This window comes from Martes martes (genome assembly GCF_963455335.1).
Source record: "Martes martes genome assembly, chromosome: 17".
Taxonomy (NCBI): domain Eukaryota; kingdom Metazoa; phylum Chordata; class Mammalia; order Carnivora; family Mustelidae; genus Martes; species Martes martes.
In genome coordinates, this window is record NC_137905.1 from 6,734,591 (window position 1) to 6,756,551 (window position 21,961).

Below are 21,961 nucleotides of genomic sequence, written 5' to 3' on the forward strand. Positions count from 1 at the left end.
GCCTCCTGGTGGAGATGGTGAGAAGCTGCTGAAAAGCTCCCCCAGACTTGGAAACTGCACCCCCAGAGGAGAGAGATCTCTGTGCCGGCCCTCCTCTGCCGGGCCCTGCAGGAAAGCCAAGCCCGGAGAGCAGCGGCACGTGGGAGCTCCCGCTGGCCAGGGCCCGCCCCACACCGCCCCCTGAGCCACATTCCACGTCCACGGGGGGACACAGGCCACGCCCTCGAGGGATTGCCACCGTGGAAACTGGCAAACACCCCAAACCCAGACACGTTCCACATTTACCAGCTAACACTGAACACCCATCCCGCTCTCTGTCTGCTCTTGTCGCTGTCTCTCCTGGTCCCCTCCGGCCTTGGGCCACAGCGGCTCCCTGACCTCGAACCGGCTTTCCCCACGGCCCCGTGGGTCCCGGCTGTCAGGTCTGGGCTCCCGTGTTGACCCTCCTCAGGCCTGGTCCGAGCGCTCTGGCCGCGGTCCTAAGCAGCACTCAGCCTTGCTCTGTCGGCTTCCCGGTCATCCACCCTGCCCGGGACAGCTTCCTCGTGCAAGCCGTCCAGCTCCCCCTCCAGAACCGGAGTTTCCCGAGGCAGGCTGTGCTCCGCCACACAGCCAAGAGCTACGAGTGCTCCTGGGCCATGGCTGGTGTAGCCTCAATCCTGTATCCTGTCACCTACGTGGCAGGAACTGAGACGTGGGAATCGGATCAGGTCCGTTTTCGGCTCAGAACCCTCCGGTGGCTCAGAATCAAAGCCAGTGTCTCTCAGGGGCCTGCCCTGCTCCAAGCAGTCCTTCCTCAGGTCTGCCCCACTCTGGCTCTCTCAGTGCCGGCCACACTGGCTGCTTCTCTGAGCCTCCAGGCGTGCGCTCGCCACAGGACCTTTGTACCCGCTGATCTTCTTCCTGTCCTTAGCTGCATGAAGCAGTCCTCCACGAGCGCTCGAGTCTGCCCGAATACCTCGTTCCTAGTGAGATCTCTCCAGAGCACGCTGGATGCAGCCCCTTCCCCATCACTGCCTCCATGACTCCCCCCGCCCAGTTTCCCTCTATACTGTCTATACTGTACTGTCACCCTCTGACCCACAATCCGTTTTTCAGTTGATCCCGTTATCTGTCCCACACGAGACTGCAAGCAGCACGAGGGTGGGGTCCGTGTCCCGGGGTCCCCGAGCCGTCCCGCACACCTGGGGAGGGCTCAGCGGAGGTCTGCCGGCCGACGGCTGACGCGCAGCCCAACTGCGAGCGGGTCACCCGCCTACCATGTTGTAGCGCTCCAGGAGCTCCGGCGTCACGGGGTAGCGCAGCCGCATCTTCCGGTAGAGCGCGTGCTTCTCGTAGTAGCTCACGAGCTCCACGAGGCTCTCGAAGTAGGCCGAGGTCCCCAGCACGAAGCGCCGGCCGTCCCGGTGGATGCGGCAGTGCTTCACCTTGCCCCTGGCCCTGCAGGGGGAGACCACGCAGAGCTGGCCGCCCAGACCCCCGACGCCACACGGTCGTGCACGCCCCGCGACCGAGAAACCACCTAGCTCCCCGTCCCGGGGGGCCCGGGAGAGACGCGAGGTCCGGCCCTCCTAGGGGAGACGACGACGGCGGGTCTTCTCAGTACGGACACAGAGAAAGCTGCACCTTACAGGAAATACGGAGGGACCCGACAGCTCGCTCCTCGTCTGCCCACTCCCCCTGACCCCAGGTAGAGGGCTTGCCTTTGGGAAAGGCCAGGGGTCCAGATGGGGGTCTGCAAACAGGGATCCGAAAGCCAAACTAGGGCCCCACCCCTCCCCTGCCCTCGCTTTTGTAAATAAAGTTTTATTGACACCACTTGGGTGTGGCCTGTGGCTGCTTCTACCCCACAGCGCCAGAGCTGAGCGGCTGCACCGGAGGCCACAGGGCTCGAAAGGCCTACAGCAGTCACCCTCCGGTCCTTTACAGGAAATGTCTGCTGGTCTCTACTCCACAGCACTGGGCTTGGATGCCCACATCCTTGAATCTGATCTTCAGTGGCTCAACTACGACAACCATGAATTTTTTTTTTCCCCCAAAAAGCAAAGCAACCTTTGATGGCCTCACCCTGCTGACACGGGAGGTGGGAAAAATCGAGAGCAGAACGCAATCTTCAGTCTTACTAGCTTTTATCGGCAAGAACAGGACCATCTGGGACAATAAGCTTTGACCCTAACTTCACAGCCAAACGGCATCTTCTGAAACTGTCTAAAGGCATAATTAGGAGGCGTGAGCTACGCATCGTTTAAGAATCTCGCACCTTAGAGGGGCGGCCACGTGGCTCCGCTGGTTAAGCATCTGACTTTTGACTTCAGCCCGGGTCATGATCTCGGGGTCGTGAGACGGAGCTTGTGCTGGGCTCGCGTGCTCAGGGGGGAGCCTGCTTGGGATTCTCTCTCACCCTCCCCTTCTCCTTCTGCCTCACTGCCCCCCACAAGCTTGTGCGCAGTCTCTCAAATAAATAAATATAAAAATTCAGCACCTTAAAGCTACTTTTTGTTTTAAAAAACACACCCTGTTAAGCCGTTTCTTCAATAAGTCCGGTGTGTGTTCACGTGCCTGACTCTCCTGCCCCAGGCAACACTTCTCAGTGAGGGACAGTGACACCTACCCCACACCATGACCACAGTGAATTAGAAAAAGTCTGTGTGTCCAGGTGAGGGGAGGTCATCTTTGATTATTACAGTGACCACAACCCCAACGGACATGCGGTGGAACATTCACCGTCCCAACACAAAGGAAATAGCCTTCCCCTCCTCTCCTCCTTAAGACACCAGCACCTCGTCACTGGCTCACTCAGCCGGCGTGTCCCGACCACCTGCTGCTGGAAGGCAATGCTCAGTAAGAGGCAAGCGTTCGAGAGAGACACACGAGGAACAGAACTGTTGGCCTCGTGAAAGCGAGGACTGGCTGGTTTGTATCCCTTCCGTGTTTCTGGAGCCCAACAAGGAGCCTGGCACATAGTAGGTGCTCACTGAATGCTTAAACATTTACTGATTCCTAAAAATTAAAAACTCCAGCTTTTAGGGCACCAGCAATCTCATGGGGAGGGCAGATAGGCAAACAGCAGGGTGGACGCATAAGGCCAGGCCTCCATCTGGGGATCTCATTTTCATCCACATGGTTCCGGTGAAGTGATTCCAACCCACAGCCAGCCTGAAGGTGCCCAGTCAGAACCATGACACCCAGCTAAGGCAGGGGCCAGGGAGAGCGTGGGGATCAAAGGACTCGTCTTCTCTACCAGACACCGGCTCCCAAGGGGAACCCAGTGCAGAGTAGCACCGAGACAGACAACTGGCCTCCCGAGGGCTGCCCAGTGAGACGTGGATCCGGGCCTGCTGGAAGCCAGCTCGCCTCCTGAGCTACCGCTAGTAGCCGGTAACACCTCCTTTCTGGGATGCTTGGCCACTGATTCTGATTTCTGTCCCTTGTACCCCAAAGCCTCCCGACTGACAGAACTACCGCACAACTCAATGCCCAGCACCCAACATGGCGGATGGTACAACAGGTGTTTATTAAACTTGCCCAATCCCACCCGGGTGGAGGCAGCACCACCAAGAGCTTTGGGGCCAAGGGCAAGGTGCCAGTGCCAAGTAGCCCAGAGCCCCCCTGTCGGCAGCACAAAGCACAGAGGAGCCGGGCTGGCTGGAGCCGGCACAGAGTAGGTGCTCAGGAAACGGCAACCATAACGAGCCTCACCACCACCACCGCCACTCACCCAAGAAGGAAGGAGTAACGGGGGGATGGGGGCCGATCCACAGGCCCAGAGGGCAGCCTGGTAGGGTCACCAAGGGGGACGGGCCAAGGCGACAGCAATGGAAGGAACAGGAGCGGCCTGGGCGCGCCAGGGCCCTACTGAGCCGCTGGCAACCACCATCACGTGGGAACATGGGGTCTGGAGCTTCCGCTTCCCCCGCTTCTCCTAAGGAGAAATCTAAACTTCCGGGAGCAATTTCCCAGTACTTAACAGAGCCATGCAGGCTGAGGCTCGGTCTGGCCCATAAGCCTCTTGAAACCTCACCGTGGAGACAGTAGGCTTTGAACATGGGTAAGTCCAAGTCTGAAATTCTGCCTCGGTCCCAGGACAAGGCTGTGTGGCCCTAGACAGGACGCTTAACCTCTCCGGGCCTCCATTTCCCTACTCGCAGTACCTCCTCTAGTCCTCATGGGCTGCAAGGAAGGGCTCGGGCAGATGAAGCCTCAACGGCAGGCCCGTGTCGGGAACGTTCGTTAGGGCTCCACACACTGGGGTAGGGGAGATGCGGGGACAGTAAGGTGAACCGGGTCTGAAACTCCCCGACACTGTCCCTGGGGGAAACCAGAGGCATCTGGGGTCTTGGGATGGAAGAGGACAGAACCACAGTCCTGGAGAAGGTTGGTCCGTGTGGCCTTCCCACTGCCCGCGCTGGCTGGGAGGACAGCAGGTCTGTCACATCACTGCTCTGGGCTGCCAGGGCTGCCTGGGGTTCAAATCCCAGCTCCACCATTACTGGCTGCATGTTTCAGCAAGTTACTTAAGCTCCCTGTGCCTCAGTTTCCTCCTCTGAACCATAAGGATCATGGTCACGAAGTTGCTGGAAGACGGAATGAGCTCACGGGGCAGGAGTAACTCTCAAGGACCCAGAGCGGGGCCCCGCACACAGACAGCTCCCCTGAGCAGACGCTGCTCGTGCCTTCCCCACCTGTCCTTCCCGGGGCGCCTCCGGCGAGCACGTGCCGGCTCCCACCCACCCGCTCACCTGAAGGTGATGGCGTACGAGTCGGTGCCTTCCCGCCTCCGGATGAGGAAAGCGCCGTCCCGGGGAACCCTCATCAGCATGTCCTCCGCCTCCCCGCGGCTCAGCCCGTCGTAGTACCACCTGCGGCACAGGGAAAACGGCCAAGTGAGACGGCCACCCATGGAGGACGCGGTCCTGGGCTCTGAGGCTGCCTGGAAAAAGACCCCAGAAACCACTGTGGAAATTACACCGTGGGCTTCCCCACCCAACAACGCCGCTGAAGACAGCAATTTTTTTTTTTTTAAAGACCACCAAGATGTAGCTCAGGGAAAACATTCCTATAGTAGGTTCTGCTTGGAGCACGAGAGAAGAAATTTAACCTTACTGTACCCATCCCACCCCTGCCCCCCATCAGCCTGACCCAGGGCCAGCATCTGTCACTGTGGAGAACAGAAGATCGGAGGCAGAGAACACAGGGAACGGAATTTCAGAAAGGTCTTTTTGTCTGGTTAGTCTTGGGTTACTCTCAAAGATATGAAATGGCAGATTTTAAAAGGCAATCTATACAAATTTAGATAAAAGTAAGAAAGCTGCCGTAAGTTACAAGGCCTCTCAAAAATGTACATTTTAGCAGCCTTCTGCTTAAAACTAGCTCCCCCCCTTATTTCCAGAATGGGTTAACCTTTTGCAAGGCATAACTAATATTCATTTCTCTAGATAAAAATGAAAGGAAATGTGTACAATTACTTTCTTTTTGTTCACTTGCACAATGAACAGGAATGAGCTTTGACAAGCAGAACAGTATCACTGGGCCAAAATTCACCTCTGAAAATCAAAGCCCGAAGGCTCGGGACTGTGAAGGTAAGGGAGGAGAGGGGCAGGGAGAGGCCGACGGATAGGGAAAAAAGGCGGAGTAGGTGTTTGGAAACAGGGCCCATCCCGGGGAATTTAAGAGATCTTGGGTGAGGAGCCTCGGGGGAACCTGGGCCCTGGCACACCCACAAGACTGGCTTTTCCGACCACTGAACCCAATCCGCCTGGGTGTCTGCACCCACTAAACCTGGCGCCTGAGGTCTGCAGCCCCAGGAGCATGGGCACACATACGGCTTTGACTCGTGGGGGTTGGGGTTGGGCACGGGGTCGGTGAGCCGGAGCTCGAACTCGGTGCAGCGCAGGTGTGTCTCGCGGTAATGCTGGATGAGGTCATAGATGCTGGTGAACATGACGTTGTCGGTCAGGAAGTACTTCATGGTCCCACCCTCCATGGTGGAACGGATCCGGCAGTGCTGGACCCGGCCGGACCGCCTGCAGGGAGAGGAACAACGTCAGCAACGAGGCCGGGTCCACTGGCCCTGCCTGCACCCGGGGGGGGCAGAGAACATGCAGGAGGGTGGTACAGGGAAGGGGGGTGGACCAGAACTGCAGCCGGGGCACTGACAGGGAGGCACCACGTGTGGCCACACAGGCCTCCCTCTGCTCTTAGAACAGGCTGGTCCTTTAGCCTGGATTCCAGAACATTCTAGCTACTTCCTCCAACTACGTTTACCTACCTAAGTCCTACTCTGGAGCCAGAAGGCCTACGTGTAAATCCAGACTCAGCCACTTATGTGCTAAGTGACCCTGGACAAGTGACTTGACCTCTCTGAGCCCCCACATCATCATCCCTGTGGTCTGTCCTCGCTGAGCTGTCCTAACGACTGACCAAGATCACACACAAAATGCGCCTAGAGGGGCGCCTGGGTGGCTCAGAGGGTTAAGCCTCTGCCTTCGGCTCAGGTCATGGTCTCGGGGTCCTGGGATCGAGCCCCGCGTCGGGCTCTCTGCTCAGTGGAGAGCCTGCTTCCCCCACCTCTCTCTGCCTGCCTCTCTGCCTACTTGTGATCTTTCTCTCGGTGTCAAATAAATAAATAAAAATAAAAATAAAAATCTTTACAAAATGCGCCTAGAACGCTGCCTGGCACATAGGAAGCATCTTGTAGGACTTAGCTGTCACTCTTACAGGTATGTTGTTAAAATGTGTATCCTTTGGGTCTCCACGGAAACACCACTTCTTACAGGAAGTCTTCCCTGACCATTCCCAAGCCCAACGTTACATCGGGCCCCGCTCGTACAGACTTCTGTAACATCTAGCATTTTCTGCATTGCACGTTATCACAACTACAATTATAGATCATTGACTCCTTTTTCATTGTCTATCTCCCCGAGCAGACTCTAATCGCATCAGGACAGGGACATGGTCTGCCAGATCGCTGCACGTACCACGGAGCAGTCACTCAACGCACACCCTTTAGTGAATGAAAGTACTAACAAGTCAGTGAGCGAGAAAGCTCACGACAGCTCCATAAATCCACCTTGAGAATCTCTGGTTTAGGGACAAGGACACAAAGATGGAAGGGGGCTGAGTGACTTAGGGGCCCCCCCACCCGCTCTAGAGCCAGGACTGGCCACATCGTCCTTAGTGCAAGGTCAGATCCTGTCTTGACTTAAAATGATGATGATACTTTGCTCATCATGGATTTTTCATTACTTCTGATGTTTAAACATTTTGCATTGAAATACCACGAGTCTTGATTGCGGTGTTTTGGGCCTCACCTGCCTCGGCCCACCCCTGCCCCGCACAGATCCCTAAATGAAGTCTGGGGTTCTGGTGGAGGCCTGAGTTCGCACAACTCATGCCATGCCCCGCACCCCCCCCCCGCCCCGGACCCGCTGCAAGGGGAAGGCGGCGTGCGCCTACCAGAAGGACAGGGTGTAGTCGTTGGGGAAGGTCTTGCTCTCTCGCACCAGGAAGGTCCCGTCTTTGCCCCCCGTCTCCGCACAGTACTCCTGCAGCAGCCTCTCGGCACTCGTCCTCTTCTCCACCTTCTTGTGGAACCACTCCTCCCCAAAATGCAGCTCTGTGGGGGGTATATCCTGGGCCACAAGAGGAGGCATTTCTGAAAACCTGGACCAGACCCCCAGCGTGGCCAGACCGGTGCCTCTGTGCATGCTGGCTCAGGACTGGATAGCAGACAGGCTGGCGTCAGCTTGCCCTCACCCCAAGAGGTCTGGGAAGATGGCTCCCACAGCCCTCCCTTGCCTGCCACCATGGGTGGTGGCTTCCTGGAGTCCTAAGACACGGGCAAAGGGGCCCCCAGTACAGGTTTCAACTCTACTGCACAAGGAGTCTGAGAGCCAGAAAGCCCTGGAAATTGCCCACAAGAAACAGCACCAAGGATGGCCAGGAGCCAGAGGGGAGAGGGCAGGAAAGCTGGGAATCAGGCTGGAGATGGGGCTGGACAGAGCATCCAAATGACTTCCCTTCCCACCCAGAGCACAGGCCCATCAGGCCCTGCAGAGACCAGGAAACACATCCTTGAATCTCATTGGTTGGTAAGCCAGCCAATCAGAGAAGAGCCAGGCAGACCTTGGTACCCAAAGGGGTGGCTCCTTGGGCTGAGGATGTCGGGGCCTGTGGGCCATGGGACGGAGGATGGGTTAGGAGGCTGTGTCCCCTACCTGGGGCAGCTCCTCTTCTGCTGTCTGTTCAATGTCGTCGCTGAACGATAGCTTGGCATCGGCGATGGCACAGTAGTGCCGAGTCCATTTCTGGAAAGGGAAACCAGCATGAGCTCTCCCCTCCGTCTTTGTCCCATCAACTCTGGGACCCAGGGGCCCCGCCCAGCATCACCCCAGCATTTGTGAGGGATGAACCTTTCCCGCTTTCATAGATGTGTATGGTGGTTTCATGGAATTCCACCCCCTTCAGGACGTTTCTTTTAAAACATCTATTTTTGGGTTCTTTTGGCATTTTCAGGACTTTTTTTTTAAATTCACTGTGTCTCAGAGTAGATACAACTTCGTACCAAATTTCTAGTTCCTATTTATTTAATTTGAAGCCCTTTATGAATGATGGGATTATTTTGGGGGCCTGGTGGTTGTCTTTTTCTATTACCTCCACTTTTTATGACTTTCAGGAGTTCTCAGCTAGTCTGGCCAGAGACTCTTCAACATCTGACTTAATTCTTTATTTACACATTAACAATTTTTAGTATTTCTAGGATGTAAGAACATACATATCTAAATATACGCAGACAGATTTGAGAAGTGGCATGAGCATTCAAAATGGATTCCTCCGGTCGAACTGTCCCAGATAGAAGGGTAGTAAGGAGTTAGGACAGCCAAAAACAGCCACATCCTGGACTAAACCCTGGACCGAAAAAAGGACATCAGTGGAACAAATGGTAAAACTGAAATAAGGCCCATGAATGAACGAGTGGTAGGGCACCCATGTTCATTTCCTGCTTCCAACAATTACACTCTGGTTATAGAGGATGTTAGTATTCGGGGAAGGTGACTGAAGGGTATGTAAATACTCTTCGTGTGCGTGTGAATGTCCAATATATTACATGGAATATAAAGTGATTTCAAAGTAAAACATTGAAAATGCAAAAAGAAGGGCGCCTGGGTGGCTCAGTGGGTTGGGCCTCTGCCTTCAGCTCAGGTCATGATCTCAGGGTCCTGAGATCGAGTCCCACATCGGGCTCTCTGCTCGGCAGGGAGCCTGCTTCCTCCTCTCTCTCTCTCTCTGCCTGCCTCTCTGCCTACTTGTGATCCCTGTCTGTCAAATAAATAAATAAATTCTTTTTTAAAAAATGCAAGAAGAAAAAGAAAAGAAAGGTGAAAACGGGAAAAAGATAGGAAAATTCTCAGAGTTCTCTAGTAGGCCTCAGATGTGCTCAAAGCCCTGAGAAGGGGTGCAGGGAGACCCACCTGGTCGATGGAATCCCACATGTACAGTTCACCCTGTTGCTTGTGCTCATCCTTCTTGTCCTCCATGTTGACATCCACGTCGCCCCGGGGGCCCAGCTTCTTATGCTGAGGGGAAAATACACACAGTCTCCCTCAAGACCCAAGTTTAGGATCTTGGAGCTAGCAAGCATTCATCCCCATCAGCCAGCCAGCCAGCATCTATCTGCAGTGTCGACCTCAGGGCCTTTGCACTGCCTGTTTTCACCGCCTGCCTTCTCTCTCACTACATTCAGCTCTGTGCTTGGTGTCACCTCCAGATGAGCTTTCCTCAGCTACTTGATCTAACAATAGCCTCTACTCCCCTTCCCATCCCTGTCACTCTCTGGCCCCTGGGAGTTATATTCCATACTCTGGGCCCTTTGTGGTTCTCTGTGACTTCTTCCCTGTCAAAAAACATAAGCCCCACGACGGCAGGACTTTGTGCGGTTCCCTGTTGAATCTTCTGCGGCAGCTCAGCAGATAGTAAGTGCTCAATAAACAGTGGATCAGTGACACCACCTGCATGTCCTGTGTTCTCTGCCACACACACAGGGAAGGGCAGGAACAGCCAGTCCGACGGCCCAGAATGCAGGGCTGTGGACGGCACACCGGGGACACAGAGTTAAGCTGCCTTCTCAGCTGTGCGACCCCGGGCAGGAGGCTACATGTCTCTGGGGCTTACAGTTCTCATCGGAGAGACTAAGACCATGACAACAACAATCTACATCCAGATGGGTACCGACGTCCATGCAGGCCAGTATTCGCGAATCTTGGTTCTGGTGGCCCGGAGGAGGGAGCTCAGGGTTGGGAGTCCGACCGGGGCTCAGATTCAGGGCCTTACTAGCTGGGTGACAGCTTGTCTCAGTCTCAGTCACTTCCCCTGTGAAACGGGGGTAACGCCAGCCCCTGCTGGGTCCTGTCAGCCAAGGGGCGTGAAAGCCACCTGTCAACACTGAGGCAGCATGTGTCATTTTGAACGGCCTCGAGTTCCCTCTTGGGCAGGAGCCAACCGCAACTCAGCTAAGCCACCCTCTAGACCTCAAGGTCCCCATCCGGAAAATGGGCCTGGGGGCTGGCATTTGCCACCCCTCAGGGCTGCCGGAGACTGGATGGCGTTTACTGTCCGCCTAGCCAGGCTCACCAACGCTGTTCTTGCCCTCTTCCATGAAACAGAAAAGGAGGGAGCCACGAAGTACCAATGGGGAGGCAAAGGGTGCTCTGACGGGGCCTCCCCGACCTCACACCCTAAAACAAGAGCCAGAAAACCTCTGGGGATGCACAGGGACCGGTCCCAAGAAAACAAAGCTACAGGGAAATGCACCCTCACTGACCTAATGCCTGAGAAGCCGCGGACCCTGCTGGGCCAAGCTCTCGCGGCCTCGCGTCCCGCCTTTCCCAAGCTGGAAGCTTCCCTTGGTGTCTCGGGAAAACTGCCTGAGTGTCACGGCCAAAGATCCCCAAACATCACCCCTCTCCGCAGCGTCCCCGGCACTCTTGGGCACAGCTGCTCCTTGATCTCTGCCCCGTGCCAGCAGCTGGCAAGAGACCCCCTTCAGCCATGAGCACACACAGCCTTTTGGGGCAACTGTCCACCTCCAGTCCGTGTCCATCTCACACACTGCACGGGGACACAGAGGCACCCCGAGGTGAAACGACCTTGCCCGGGGTCGCTCAGGGAGTTAGTAAGGAGAGCTGGTGGGAGTCCGGGCGGTGGGAGCAGGACCTGTGCTCTGAGCCACTGGCTCTCCTGAATGAATGCCAGGCCACCCGAGGCCACCCACCTTGATGATGAACTTCTCCCGCAGCTGGCTGGGTGAGGGCAGCTGGTCAGCGCTGGCCTCCGTGGGCTTCGTCAGCAGCTGGTCGCCAAACACCTCCTTGAACACCCGGGCCATGTGGCGCTGCTGCTCCACGCAACAGTGCTCCTCGATGGACAGGATCACTGGGAAGCTGTGTGCGGGAGGAGCGGGCTCAGCCCAGCAGGTGGGGGGGGGGGGGCAGAGGGCACCCGTGTCCCGGCACCGCATCCTCCCAGCTCCCGACCCAGGGAGGGACTTTGCGCTTTGGGCCTGAAGGGGGCGCCAACACTCAGCTGAAGAGTTGTTGGGCGAGACCAGAGGACGGAGGCTGGGCAGGTAGGTAGGTGTGGGGGTGTGTGTGGTGTGTATGCGTGTGGGCAGGGGCGTCTGTCCACCTTTCCCTTAAAGACGAACCACCAGGAAATCAGCCAACCGACCTGGAGGTGACAAAGGCATGGTCTTTGATGGCCTGTACAACGTCATCAAACTTGATCTTGGTGGTCCGTGTCCAGCCATGGTAGATGATGGGCTTCCCGTCGGGCCCGTCCCAGCAGTCCACTGAGGGGAGAAACATGTAGTCTCAACACCCAGCCATCTGTCCCTGCCTGGAGAGTCTACTGACAGTAGCCACACCACAAGGGGGGTAGGGGGGTGGGCTTCGGCCAGCTTGGCCCCGGGCCCCCAGTGGCTCAGTTACTAGGATGTGGGGGCCACACAGGAATTCCCCTCGGGGGCTGGCAACACGAGGAGCCCTGATACCTGTGTACATGCATTACTTGTGCAGTTATGGGAAGACTGTAGTTGCTTAATTAAAGATCCCCAAAGAGGCTAGTTTCAGTGTTTCCTTTTTTATTTTTATTTTTTTAAAGATTTTATTTATTTATTTGACAGAGAGAGAGATCACAAGTAGGCAGAGAGGCAGGCAGAGAGAGAGGGAGAAGCAGGTTCCCCATTGAGAAGACAGCCTGATGCGGGGCTCGATCCCAGGACCCCGGGATCATGACCTGAGCTGAAGGCAGAGGCCCAACTCACTGAGCCACCCAGGCACCCCTGTGTTTCCTTTTTTAAAAAATAGATTTATACTGTGGGATTTGTTTCTGATTTCACCCGGCCTACTTGCTCTGCTAGTGGAAATAATACAGAGAAATGAGATGCTTATTTTTCTCAGCTTCATAGGAAAACATTCGAACAGAACTAGGTTAGGTAGCAGGTGAACATCCCCTCTATTTTCAACCCCCAGAGGTACCAGGAGCTGATTGTTTCATACTTAATTTTTTCACACTCGCTTTTTCCTGGGATGGGGGGCATACACCAGACAGCCGTCTGTAGGGTTAAGTGCCATTCGAGTCTGATGGTGTGAGGAATGGGTCTGATAAGACCGCACCCTCCGTCAGTGCTCTGGGCCCTTTCTCAGCCCAGTGTACCTGCACGCCTTTGCAGGTGCAGACAGGCCGGGAGGAAGCAGTGGGCTCCCGAGCACGTCCAGGGCCTGTGGGTGTCCTTGAGCAGCTGTGAAAGAACGGTCAGGTGGCATCGAAGGCCGGGCCAGCTGCCGAAACACAGAGGGCTCCTGCCTTCCTCCGTGAACAGCCCGGAGGGCAACTGAAGGAGAAAAGCAGCCTAACCAAGCCTCCCGGCCCCGCTGCCACCTCAGGACACTCTCCAGACGCCCCCGGCCGCCACCCCAGGATTTCCCACTCCAGTCCGGCCTCGTCCTGCGGGGAGACCCTCTGGGGAACGGCGGCTGGCATTTAGTGACCATGTCCCCCGCCCCCAGAGGCGACGGGCACCTGGGTCCTCCCGTGGCCTGTCCCCGTCACCCACACGACTCAGGCCTTTCAGACAACGAGAGCATCAAGCAGGGACACGGCAGAGCTCAAGTCCCCCCGAGTGCCCCCCACCCCGGGCGAGCGGCACTCACGCTCAATGCAGCGGCAGCCCGCCCGCAGGCAGCGGATGTAGGCTTCTGTGGACGACTCGCTCCGCAGCTGGTCGCCGGTGAGGTACCTGAGGGAGAGGATGCCATGGCCATGGAGGGGACAGGCCCGCACCCCGGGGCGTCTTGGGGAACTCCTCAACCCAAGTGCCCAACATCCTGAATTCTTCCCGTCTAGAAAGATCCACGGTTAGGATCTGGGCCAGACACAAGCAATCGTGCGGCCACCCTGGGCACAAGTCTTGGGCTCCAGGCCACAGTCACAGGGCGTGAATGACAGCCATCTTGGCGATCCAAAGGAAGGGTCGAGACTGTGCATTCTTTGGAGGGGAAGTTGGTCCAGGGGTATCAGGAGTGACACTGACATACGGCAATCAATTAAAGACCCTACTATCACCCCCCACGCCCCACCACCACGGTGCCCACTAGGAGGCCCTTAGTCCAATGATGGGCCGCCATTGTGGTACCAGGGCTCCAGGCCGGACACAGGTCTTGAACAACAATTGCTGGAATTCACTATGCTTTGAACTGTGTCCACCAAAACTGACATAAAAATGCATATTTGTACGCACTTTCCTCCTCCCCATGTCCGTGCCCCACACCCCTTTCAAGAGTTCACGTTCCTTCACTGTCCTCTGGGTTTGGTAGCATTCAGCACTCTAAGCCAACGGCCATGGCAAACAATCAGTTTGCCCCTAAGAAGACATCACCTTCCAAAATGCCTTCTGACTCCTGCCTGCGGTGACACATGGGAAGGTACCAGTCTGCTGCTCTCCAGAGGGCCAGGCCCCAAGATTTTCACCCTCTCACCCTCTCACCTCACAAGCTGACTACACAGGGGAACCTGAGTGCAACGTCTCCCTTCCAGTCTACCTTCTCTTGCAATTGGGATAATCGGGATAATAAAATGTCAACGTGAACGTGTTGCTCTCTGACTTCGAAGCTATCAGTGGCTCCTACTGCCAAGTGCCCTTTGCTGTGATTTTAAAGGTTCCACTGAAGCAGATCTGCTGTCCTCCTCTCCTGCCACTCACCCTCCTGGACTGTACGATCTAATAATCTTAACAGACCCCCTCGGCTCCTCCTGCCCCCGGGTCTTTGCACGTGCGGCTCCTCCTTGCCTCACCACCTGTACTTCTCTCAGCAACTCCTGTTCATCCTTGAGTAAAAGGACGCTTTGGGGGCACCTGGGTGGCTCAGCTGGTTGGGTGTACGACTCTTGGTTTTGGCTCATGATCTTGGGGTCCTGAGATCAGGCCCCCCACATGGGGCTCCATGCTTGGCGGAGAGTCTGCTTGTCTCCCTCTCCCTCTGCCTCTCCCCCAATTCATGGGCTTGTACTCTCTTTCTCTCTCTCAAAAACTGACAAATAAATCTTTAACACAATACAAAACAAAACAAGGGAGGCCTTTGCCCTCCGAGTACCCAAGGACAGGGCTGCTCCTGCTGTCTCCCCTGCTATACCCCCCATACCCAGCAGGCACGGGGAACACACTCAGTAAGTACCAGTTCAATAACTCATTCATTGCTTTGCTGTCTGTGAAAACCAGTTTTGCCAACTTGCTTTTTCGGGTCATAGGATAAAACATGATTAATGCAAATACCAACTGGGAAAGGTGGGGGTACATTCCCACATCCCTTCCAGAAGCTTTTGTATATTCTAGCCTGAGCAGCGTGGCCTTGGACTCTGCCTGCTCCCACACGCCTCCCCGGAGCAGGGGGCTGGCACCCACCCCCCAACCCAGCCCCTCAGCCCGTCACAGGCTCACCGAGAAACTCACGTGTTATGCGAAGAGGAGATCCAGTAATGGGACAAGGGGTTGTTCATGTCCTGCATGTCCACCACGTCGTACTTCTCATCCCAGATGCTGTTCTCCCGCGAAAACAGGTACGTGAGGAACTGGGAGAGTCACAGAGGCAAGGTTGTCATGAGGGTGATGAGGACGGGTGGGGCCTGGATCTTTCTGGTCTCGGCCAACACCGGGAGATGGCGGCTCTGATTCGGGAACTCAGAGGAAGGTCTCCTGGCCTCAGGGACCCAGATTTGTAAGGCAGAAGGCTCAGATCACAACAGGAGAGACAGACACCTTTCACTCACCCGTGTGATGTTTCCCTTTGTAATGTGAATCCGGAGATAGTGGATACTACAAACCTACCTGCCTCCCGTGCATAAGATTTAAGGCATAGTAATACCATGAATATGTGTCAGCTCACCGCCCCACTTAAAGCAAAAGAATATCACCAGTAGGAGCACTTGGGGGTTCAGTGGGTTAAGCCTCTGCCTTCGGCTCAGGTCCTGATCTCAGGTCCTGGGATCCGGTTCTCCGCTCAGCAGGGAGCCTGCTTCCCCGCCTCTCTCTCTGCCTGCCTCTCTGCCTACTTGGGATCTCTCTCTCTCTCTCTGTGTCAAATAAATAAATAAAATCTTTTTAAAAAAAATAAAGAATATCACCAGTATCCTAACATCGAAAAGGCAGGAAATTTCCTACCCCAATACCTCACTCAAAAAATAAAAATAAAAAATAAAAAATCAGACTGAGTGACACAGGGCTACACTCCGCTGCCTGGAAACAGCCTTCCACGAGGCAGGAGCACCCCAGTCCTCCTCTCAGCCCCACCTCCCCAGTGGCTTCACCCGGGGCAGATGCAAAGGTCCCATCGACTTTTCAACCCGGTCGCCACGCTTGTGTTGTAAGACACTCCCCGGCGGCAGACGTCGTCTAGTGGGCAGAGCCAGGAACCCCCCCAGGACACACAGCCCAGTAGAGAGAGATGGGCAAGACAGAAGGTGGAAACTCAGAACCTGGAAGAAAACCAGCTCTCAACCAGCAGAGTCAGTTGGGGAGTGGGCGACAGCAAAGCCCTCTAAGGGAAGAGAACTGGAAAAATAAACTCCAGAGGTCACAGACGTGAGTCAAAAGATGAGCCTATTCGACAAGAAGCCCACTCACCTCATCGACAAACAAGAAGGGCTCGGCAGTCTCCCTCATGGTGTCATCGATGAACTTTGTCATCCGCTCTCGGACTTTGTTCAGATCCTGAGCCCAAAGCTCCTTTGAGTGGCAGAGAGAGAACAAGAGATCATCAGGAAGAGGACTGGCAAAACCCTTCCTCTCTCAGGATCCGGTTTCCATCAAAGACCAAAATATCAACCTATTTCAGATTCATATGCAATCAAGCGCCACATACCACACGTGACTCTACCTCACAAATACCTTCTATAAAGGACCAAAGGGTTGAATAATTTAGTCTTTGGGTCAAGGCCACTCAAATTTCTGCTCCTGTACTGCAAAAAGCACCATAAACAAAACATACACAAATTGGCATGGCTGTGTTCCAATAAAACTTTATTTACAAAAAACAGGTGGTGGGCCGGATTCGGCCTGCGACCAGAGTTTGCCGACTCCTGCCCTCTGCCAGCTCTTTACATTTATTGGCATGAAGAGGCCATTGAACACAGGTCAGACTGCCCGGTTACTCACTTGGCTGACCCTGGCAAGCTACACCCCCTCCCTATGCCCCTCATCTATTACATGAGAATTCTTCCTAGCTGCAGTTTCTGGGTAAGACCGTGTGAAATAGGATTATGGATTTAACCCAGCCTCTGGTATACAGACACTGCTCAGATCCCGGCAGCTGGCTCAGACCATCCTTCTCCTTGGACGGTCACCTAGGTTACTCCATGTGACTCTGTAGGTCCTATGTCGTCATTGGAAAGAGGAGGAAAAAGCAGCTCAGGATGTTATGTGACAATCCCAAGTCCCTACAAGTAGTAAGGAGCAGAGTGAGGGTTCTAAATAAACTGACACGGAGTGTGTCCTCTTTTCAAAGAGTCAGCCAAGTCGGGGCGCCTGGGTGGCTCAGTGGGTTGAACCTCTGCCTTCAGCTCAGGTCATGATCTCAGGGTCCTGGGATCGAGCCCCATGTCAGGCTCTCTGCTCAGTGGGGAGCCTGCTTCCCCCTCTCTGCCTGCCTCTCTGCCTACTTGTGATCTCTCTCTCTCTCTCTGTCAAACAAATAAATAAATATTTTTTTAAAAAACGTTATAAAAAAAGAGTCAGCCAAGTCATGCTGCTCAGAGTTTTGGATAATGTCTGAGACACACATTCAGCAGGTCAAGAACAGCTTCTGGAGCTTAGACACACAGGAGCCGTTAGAAAAAGCACGCACAGCATTAACTAGCTCTACTCTTCTCCTGATTCCTAAAAGCCCATATATTCATAGGCACAAAGATGAAACCTGGCACAGAGAATAGTCACCTTCGACTCGTGTTTTATGGATTCTGAACATTCTAAAACCTAGGCCTTCCAGGATAATAAAAGCAAATGTGCTACCAGATCCATGTGTTTTTGGATGGGGAGGGTCAGACCAGGATGTCAGAGAGAAACAAAGGCGTAAGGACAGATGCAAATGAGGTGGTGAGAAACAGCCTCGCGCAGGTGCATGGGTCGCAGATCCACACTGAGCCTCTGCTGTCGACCCTTGCAAATCTACCTGGATAGGGACACAAAACAGCCAGGAGGCTGGGGAGAAGCCAGTTTATCTGCCCGTGAGGTGTCACGATCTTTGAATACGAGAACACGAAACCCAAATCGTAGGCTCCCTAATGCAAACACCTCCCCAGCCCTTGATGCCCGCCAGAAGCCAGGGGTTTCCTCCTTCCTTCTCCTACAAAGCTTTTGCATTTATTAAAAATTAGGGGTGCTTAGCCAGTGTAACCTGGAACTAGCCTGGCTGGGAATAAAGAAATTTTCTACCTAAAGGAGCTTCAAATACCAATATTCTGGGGGTTAAAAAAAAAAAAAAGATGTACCTACTTGGTGGTGTAGGGTCAAGTGCCGGCAGCTATAATAAAGAAAATGCTAAGAGCAAAGGAAGGGAACAGTGATGGGAGTCGGCACTGGGCACGGACTACATGCCCAGCTCCATGGTAAACCTTTATCACATAGTGGCTCATTTTGAACTCTACACCCCCAGGAGGTGCGTATGACTCTCCACATCGCATAAGTGGAGAAACAGAAACTTCAGCCATTGACCGAGACCTGACCGTGAGCCCGAGGCCAACCCAGGGACATCAGTTCTGGAGTCTTCCTTTCACCTGCTCTAGGGCTGGGCTGTGGCACCTTTAACTAGTCCACCAGTGGGAACCTTGAAGTCACTTCCAAGTTTTCATTTCTGTTAAAGATTCTGCCACTACTTCTATAGGACAAGTTCCTAGAAGGGCAATTATTTCATCAGAGTATATAAACTTTTTTCCCCTCAAAGTTTTTGTTTGAATTGCATATTGCTGGCCCCTGGGTGGCTCAGTCAGTGAAGCGTCTTCCTTCGGCTCAGGTCATGATCCCAGGGTCCTGGGATCGAATCCTGCATTGGGTGCCTTGCTTGGTGGGGAGCCTGCTTCTCCCTCTGCACACCCCCCCAACTTGTGCATGCTCTCTCTGACGAATAAATAAAATCTTAAAAAAAAAAAAAAAAAGAAAAAGAAAAAAGAAAAGCATGTGCCCCTCTCTGCTTTAGGCCACCGGGAGCCCAGTACCTAGTGTGTAAGGTGCCCAGACTGCGCATGTGACCCTTCAGCACACCCCACTTTAGCTCTCATCTCAGGGGGCACACACAAGCCCTCTCTTGGTCACTCTGGTTCAAGCCCACATGGGGAAAGTGTGGCCTCTCCATGTCCTCAGTCCCAACTCATCAGACACCGTAGCGGCTACCGCCTTTGTCTGGGCCTCCATATAGCTGGCCTTGTGCAAAGCAATGTCTCTGTTCATTATTTTCTCTACAATCAATGAAATCTGAACACGGGACATGCACTGGGTGACATTAAGAAGGCAGTGTTGGTGGGAGAACAGGACTACTGTGGTTATGTTTTGTAAAAAAAAAAAAAAAAAAAAAAAAAAAAAATTGTATCTTTAAGAGAGACACAATGGAGCATTTACAAGTGAAATGATCCAGTCTGGGTTTGCTTTAGAATATTCCAGTGACAATGAAGAAGAGGGGAAGGGCAGGAGGCACCCAGGTGTGGAGATGGGGGACAGGTAAAATAAAACCGGAAACACGGGGGCGCCTGGGTGGCTCAGTGGGTTAAAGCCTCTGCCTTCGGCTCGGGTCATGATCCCAGGGTCCTGGGATGGAGCCCCGCATCGGGCTCTCTGCTCAGCGGAGAGCCTGCTTCCTCCTCTCTCTCTCTCTCTGCCTACTTGTCTGTCAAATAAATAAATAAAATCTTAAAAAAAAAAAAAAACTGAAACACGTTCATCATCTCTTCATCTAAGTGACGGGTACACGGTGACCCGGGATGCCAGCCTGTCCGCTCCTGTGTCTGGGATGGTCTGCAATATGGAGTTTCTAGAAAAGCAAATGAACTGAATATTGTTATGAACCTAAAACGGCTCTAAAAATATAAAGTCTGTAAAAAAAAATTTAAAAATGAAATAAGGAGAAAAAAAAGCAAAGACAACTCCAGCGAAACACATAAAACATTTAAATACGTGAATATGCACATATACAAACTCACAGACAGAGATCATTGCCCTCTAACGAATTCTGGGAAGTAGGGCTCCCGTCCCCATTTACAGAGGAAACTGGGGAGCAGAAATGTCACACCACCCGCTTGAGGTCACACAGCAAGGAAGAAGAGCTCAGGTTTCTCTTAGTTGAACTGGGGAGTTTCTCAACCGCAACCCTATTGACCTTCGGGCGCTGGGTAATCCCTTGGCGGGGGAGGCTGGCCCATGCATTTGAGAATGTGGAGCAGCGTCCGGGGCCACCACTCACTACGTGCCACTAGCCCGCCCAGCTGTGACAACCAGACATGGCTCCAGGCATGGCCAGTATGCCCTGTTGGGTAGAGCCACTCTGATGGAAAACCACCACCCAACACAAAGCCCCTTCGCTCCACCACCAGTCTGTCCACAAACATGCCGGGACACTCCCCCATGTGTCATTTGCTAAAGGACAGCAGGGCTGTCTTATCCCCCAGAGGACCTGGCGGGCCCGTCTGCCGGGTCCCATCTTCTCGTCAACCAGGGAAGGCTTCCGGGAAAGGGACACGTGCGACGTGCCGGGAGGAGGAGCAGACGCCAGCTGGTGGGGGGGACACACCACCCCCGGACCCTGCACGGCTCTTGCTCTCCCCTTCCTCGGTCTGCGCCAGGGAAAGGGGCTCAGATGAGGCTGTTCTCTTTCCAGAGTCTGAGACACCAAGGTGGCCCCGGACACGGAGCCCCCGTGTTTCAGACAATCACAGGTGAGGTGGCAGCTGGGGAGAAGGGGAGACGGCGGCCCAGGCAGCTCCTCCCCACTCCCCCAGCCCTGCGCGCCGCTCACCTGCTGCTCGTGTAAGAGAAAGCGCTGGAAGTCGTGCAGGTAAACGGCGGAGGCGTCCGGCCGGTCGGTGCTGCTGTCCTCGGGGAAAAGGAGGGTGTTTAGACGGAACACAAGCCACAGGAGCTGCCACCGAACACCCTGCGAGGCTCTCTGGGGACACAAGGTGACAGACACTACACCCCCGACCTCAGAGGATGCAAGGAGGGGCTGTGACGCCCCAACCTGGGCGGGGGCCCGGAATCCGCAATTTGCTGCTCCCAGGGCTGCCGGCGTGCTCTGGGATCTACGGAGAGCCTCCAGGAGTGTGGCCTCGGGGGACACAGTGCAATAAGGAGAGGAGGTGACAGTGGAAAGAGGGGGGCCAGGTCGAGACCCGGAGGGCCGAGGGAGGCTTTCTGGAGGACGCGGCAGCTGAGGGAGTCAGAGAATGAGAGGGGCTCACCAGGAGGTGGAAAGGGTCTCAGGTAAAGCGCAGCAGGTATGCAGAGGCCGAAAGAACGAAAAAGAGAAGGTGGAAAGAGGCAGGAGTGCAGGGGGAGAGCGGTGCGGGGGCCAGGCCTGAGCCACACAGCCAAGGCTTGGGTGGGGCTGGATGTGGACAGAGTCTTGGGGAAGCCACCTCTGGAGAAGTGAACAGGGCCCGTCAGAGGGTCTCCTCAGAGGCCACAATGCAGACTTTGTTCAGCCACTAGGGGCTCTGAAGCAGGAGTGGGGGTCAGATGAAGTCCCCCCAGATTCTGGACAGATGGGGAGACTCGACCTGAAGATGCTCAACACGGGCTTTGGGGCAGGCAGAGGCCCGCTGTCAGGATGATTTCCTGTTTGAGAGGAGGGAACCCTTCACGTGAATCCAGGGACACTCCAGCCCCACCAGCAGCCTGGTGACAGATGGCCTCAGGGTAGAGGCTGCTCGCGGTTACTGAAACACCGGGACCTCACTGGACCAGCAAGCCTGGTCTCTACGGAAAGTGTTTCCACAGAACAGAGCTTTCCAGGGAAATCTGTACTTTACCCTGACCATTCGCAAGGTGTCAGAGAGTGTGTGTGTGTGTGTGTGTGTGTGTGTGTGTGTGTGTGTGTGTGTGTGTGTTGGCGGGGTCTTTTTAAATATAGGAGATAAAACACATTTTAAGCTGTTCCCTTGACTAAACACTCAGGGTTCAAAGGCTTTGGTGTTTAATTAGGATTCGTATGGATTGTAACCTTCTTTGCTAACCAGCCTCATGGTCTAACACTAACTTTTCCTTAAAATACCGCACAAAAATCACATCTGTTTCACATGGACTTTGCAGTCTTGAGGTTTCTGGTTTCGAAAGGGACAGAAGGATCAGTTGCCAGAGTGTCCTCAGCCATGAGGGCCGGTTCGGAAAAGGAGGCCTAGGTCAGCATGCCTCACACCACTCTATGTGCTA

The 21,961-nt window shown here is 54.5% G+C and overlaps 1 protein-coding gene across 1 annotated transcript in view; it reads right to left on the reverse strand.

Annotated features, from left to right (window-relative positions):
- The window catches only part of PLCG2 (phospholipase C gamma 2), a gene marked incomplete at its 5' end in the record, with an annotated part of 136,533 nt that overhangs the window by 44,928 nt on the left and 69,644 nt on the right, over positions 1-21,961 (reverse strand). The window contains 12 exons of the mRNA XM_080829391.1: positions 1,260-1,440; positions 4,740-4,859; positions 5,823-6,023; positions 7,456-7,631; positions 8,217-8,306; positions 9,471-9,575; positions 11,270-11,438; positions 11,725-11,845; positions 13,209-13,294; positions 15,005-15,123; positions 16,175-16,276; positions 20,550-20,622. Of these exons, the coding sequence (XP_080685517.1) occupies positions 1,260-1,440; positions 4,740-4,859; positions 5,823-6,023; positions 7,456-7,631; positions 8,217-8,306; positions 9,471-9,575; positions 11,270-11,438; positions 11,725-11,845; positions 13,209-13,294; positions 15,005-15,123; positions 16,175-16,276; positions 20,550-20,622 (1,543 nt within the window). The remainder of the gene's footprint in view (positions 1-1,259; positions 1,441-4,739; positions 4,860-5,822; positions 6,024-7,455; positions 7,632-8,216; positions 8,307-9,470; positions 9,576-11,269; positions 11,439-11,724; positions 11,846-13,208; positions 13,295-15,004; positions 15,124-16,174; positions 16,277-20,549; positions 20,623-21,961) is intronic.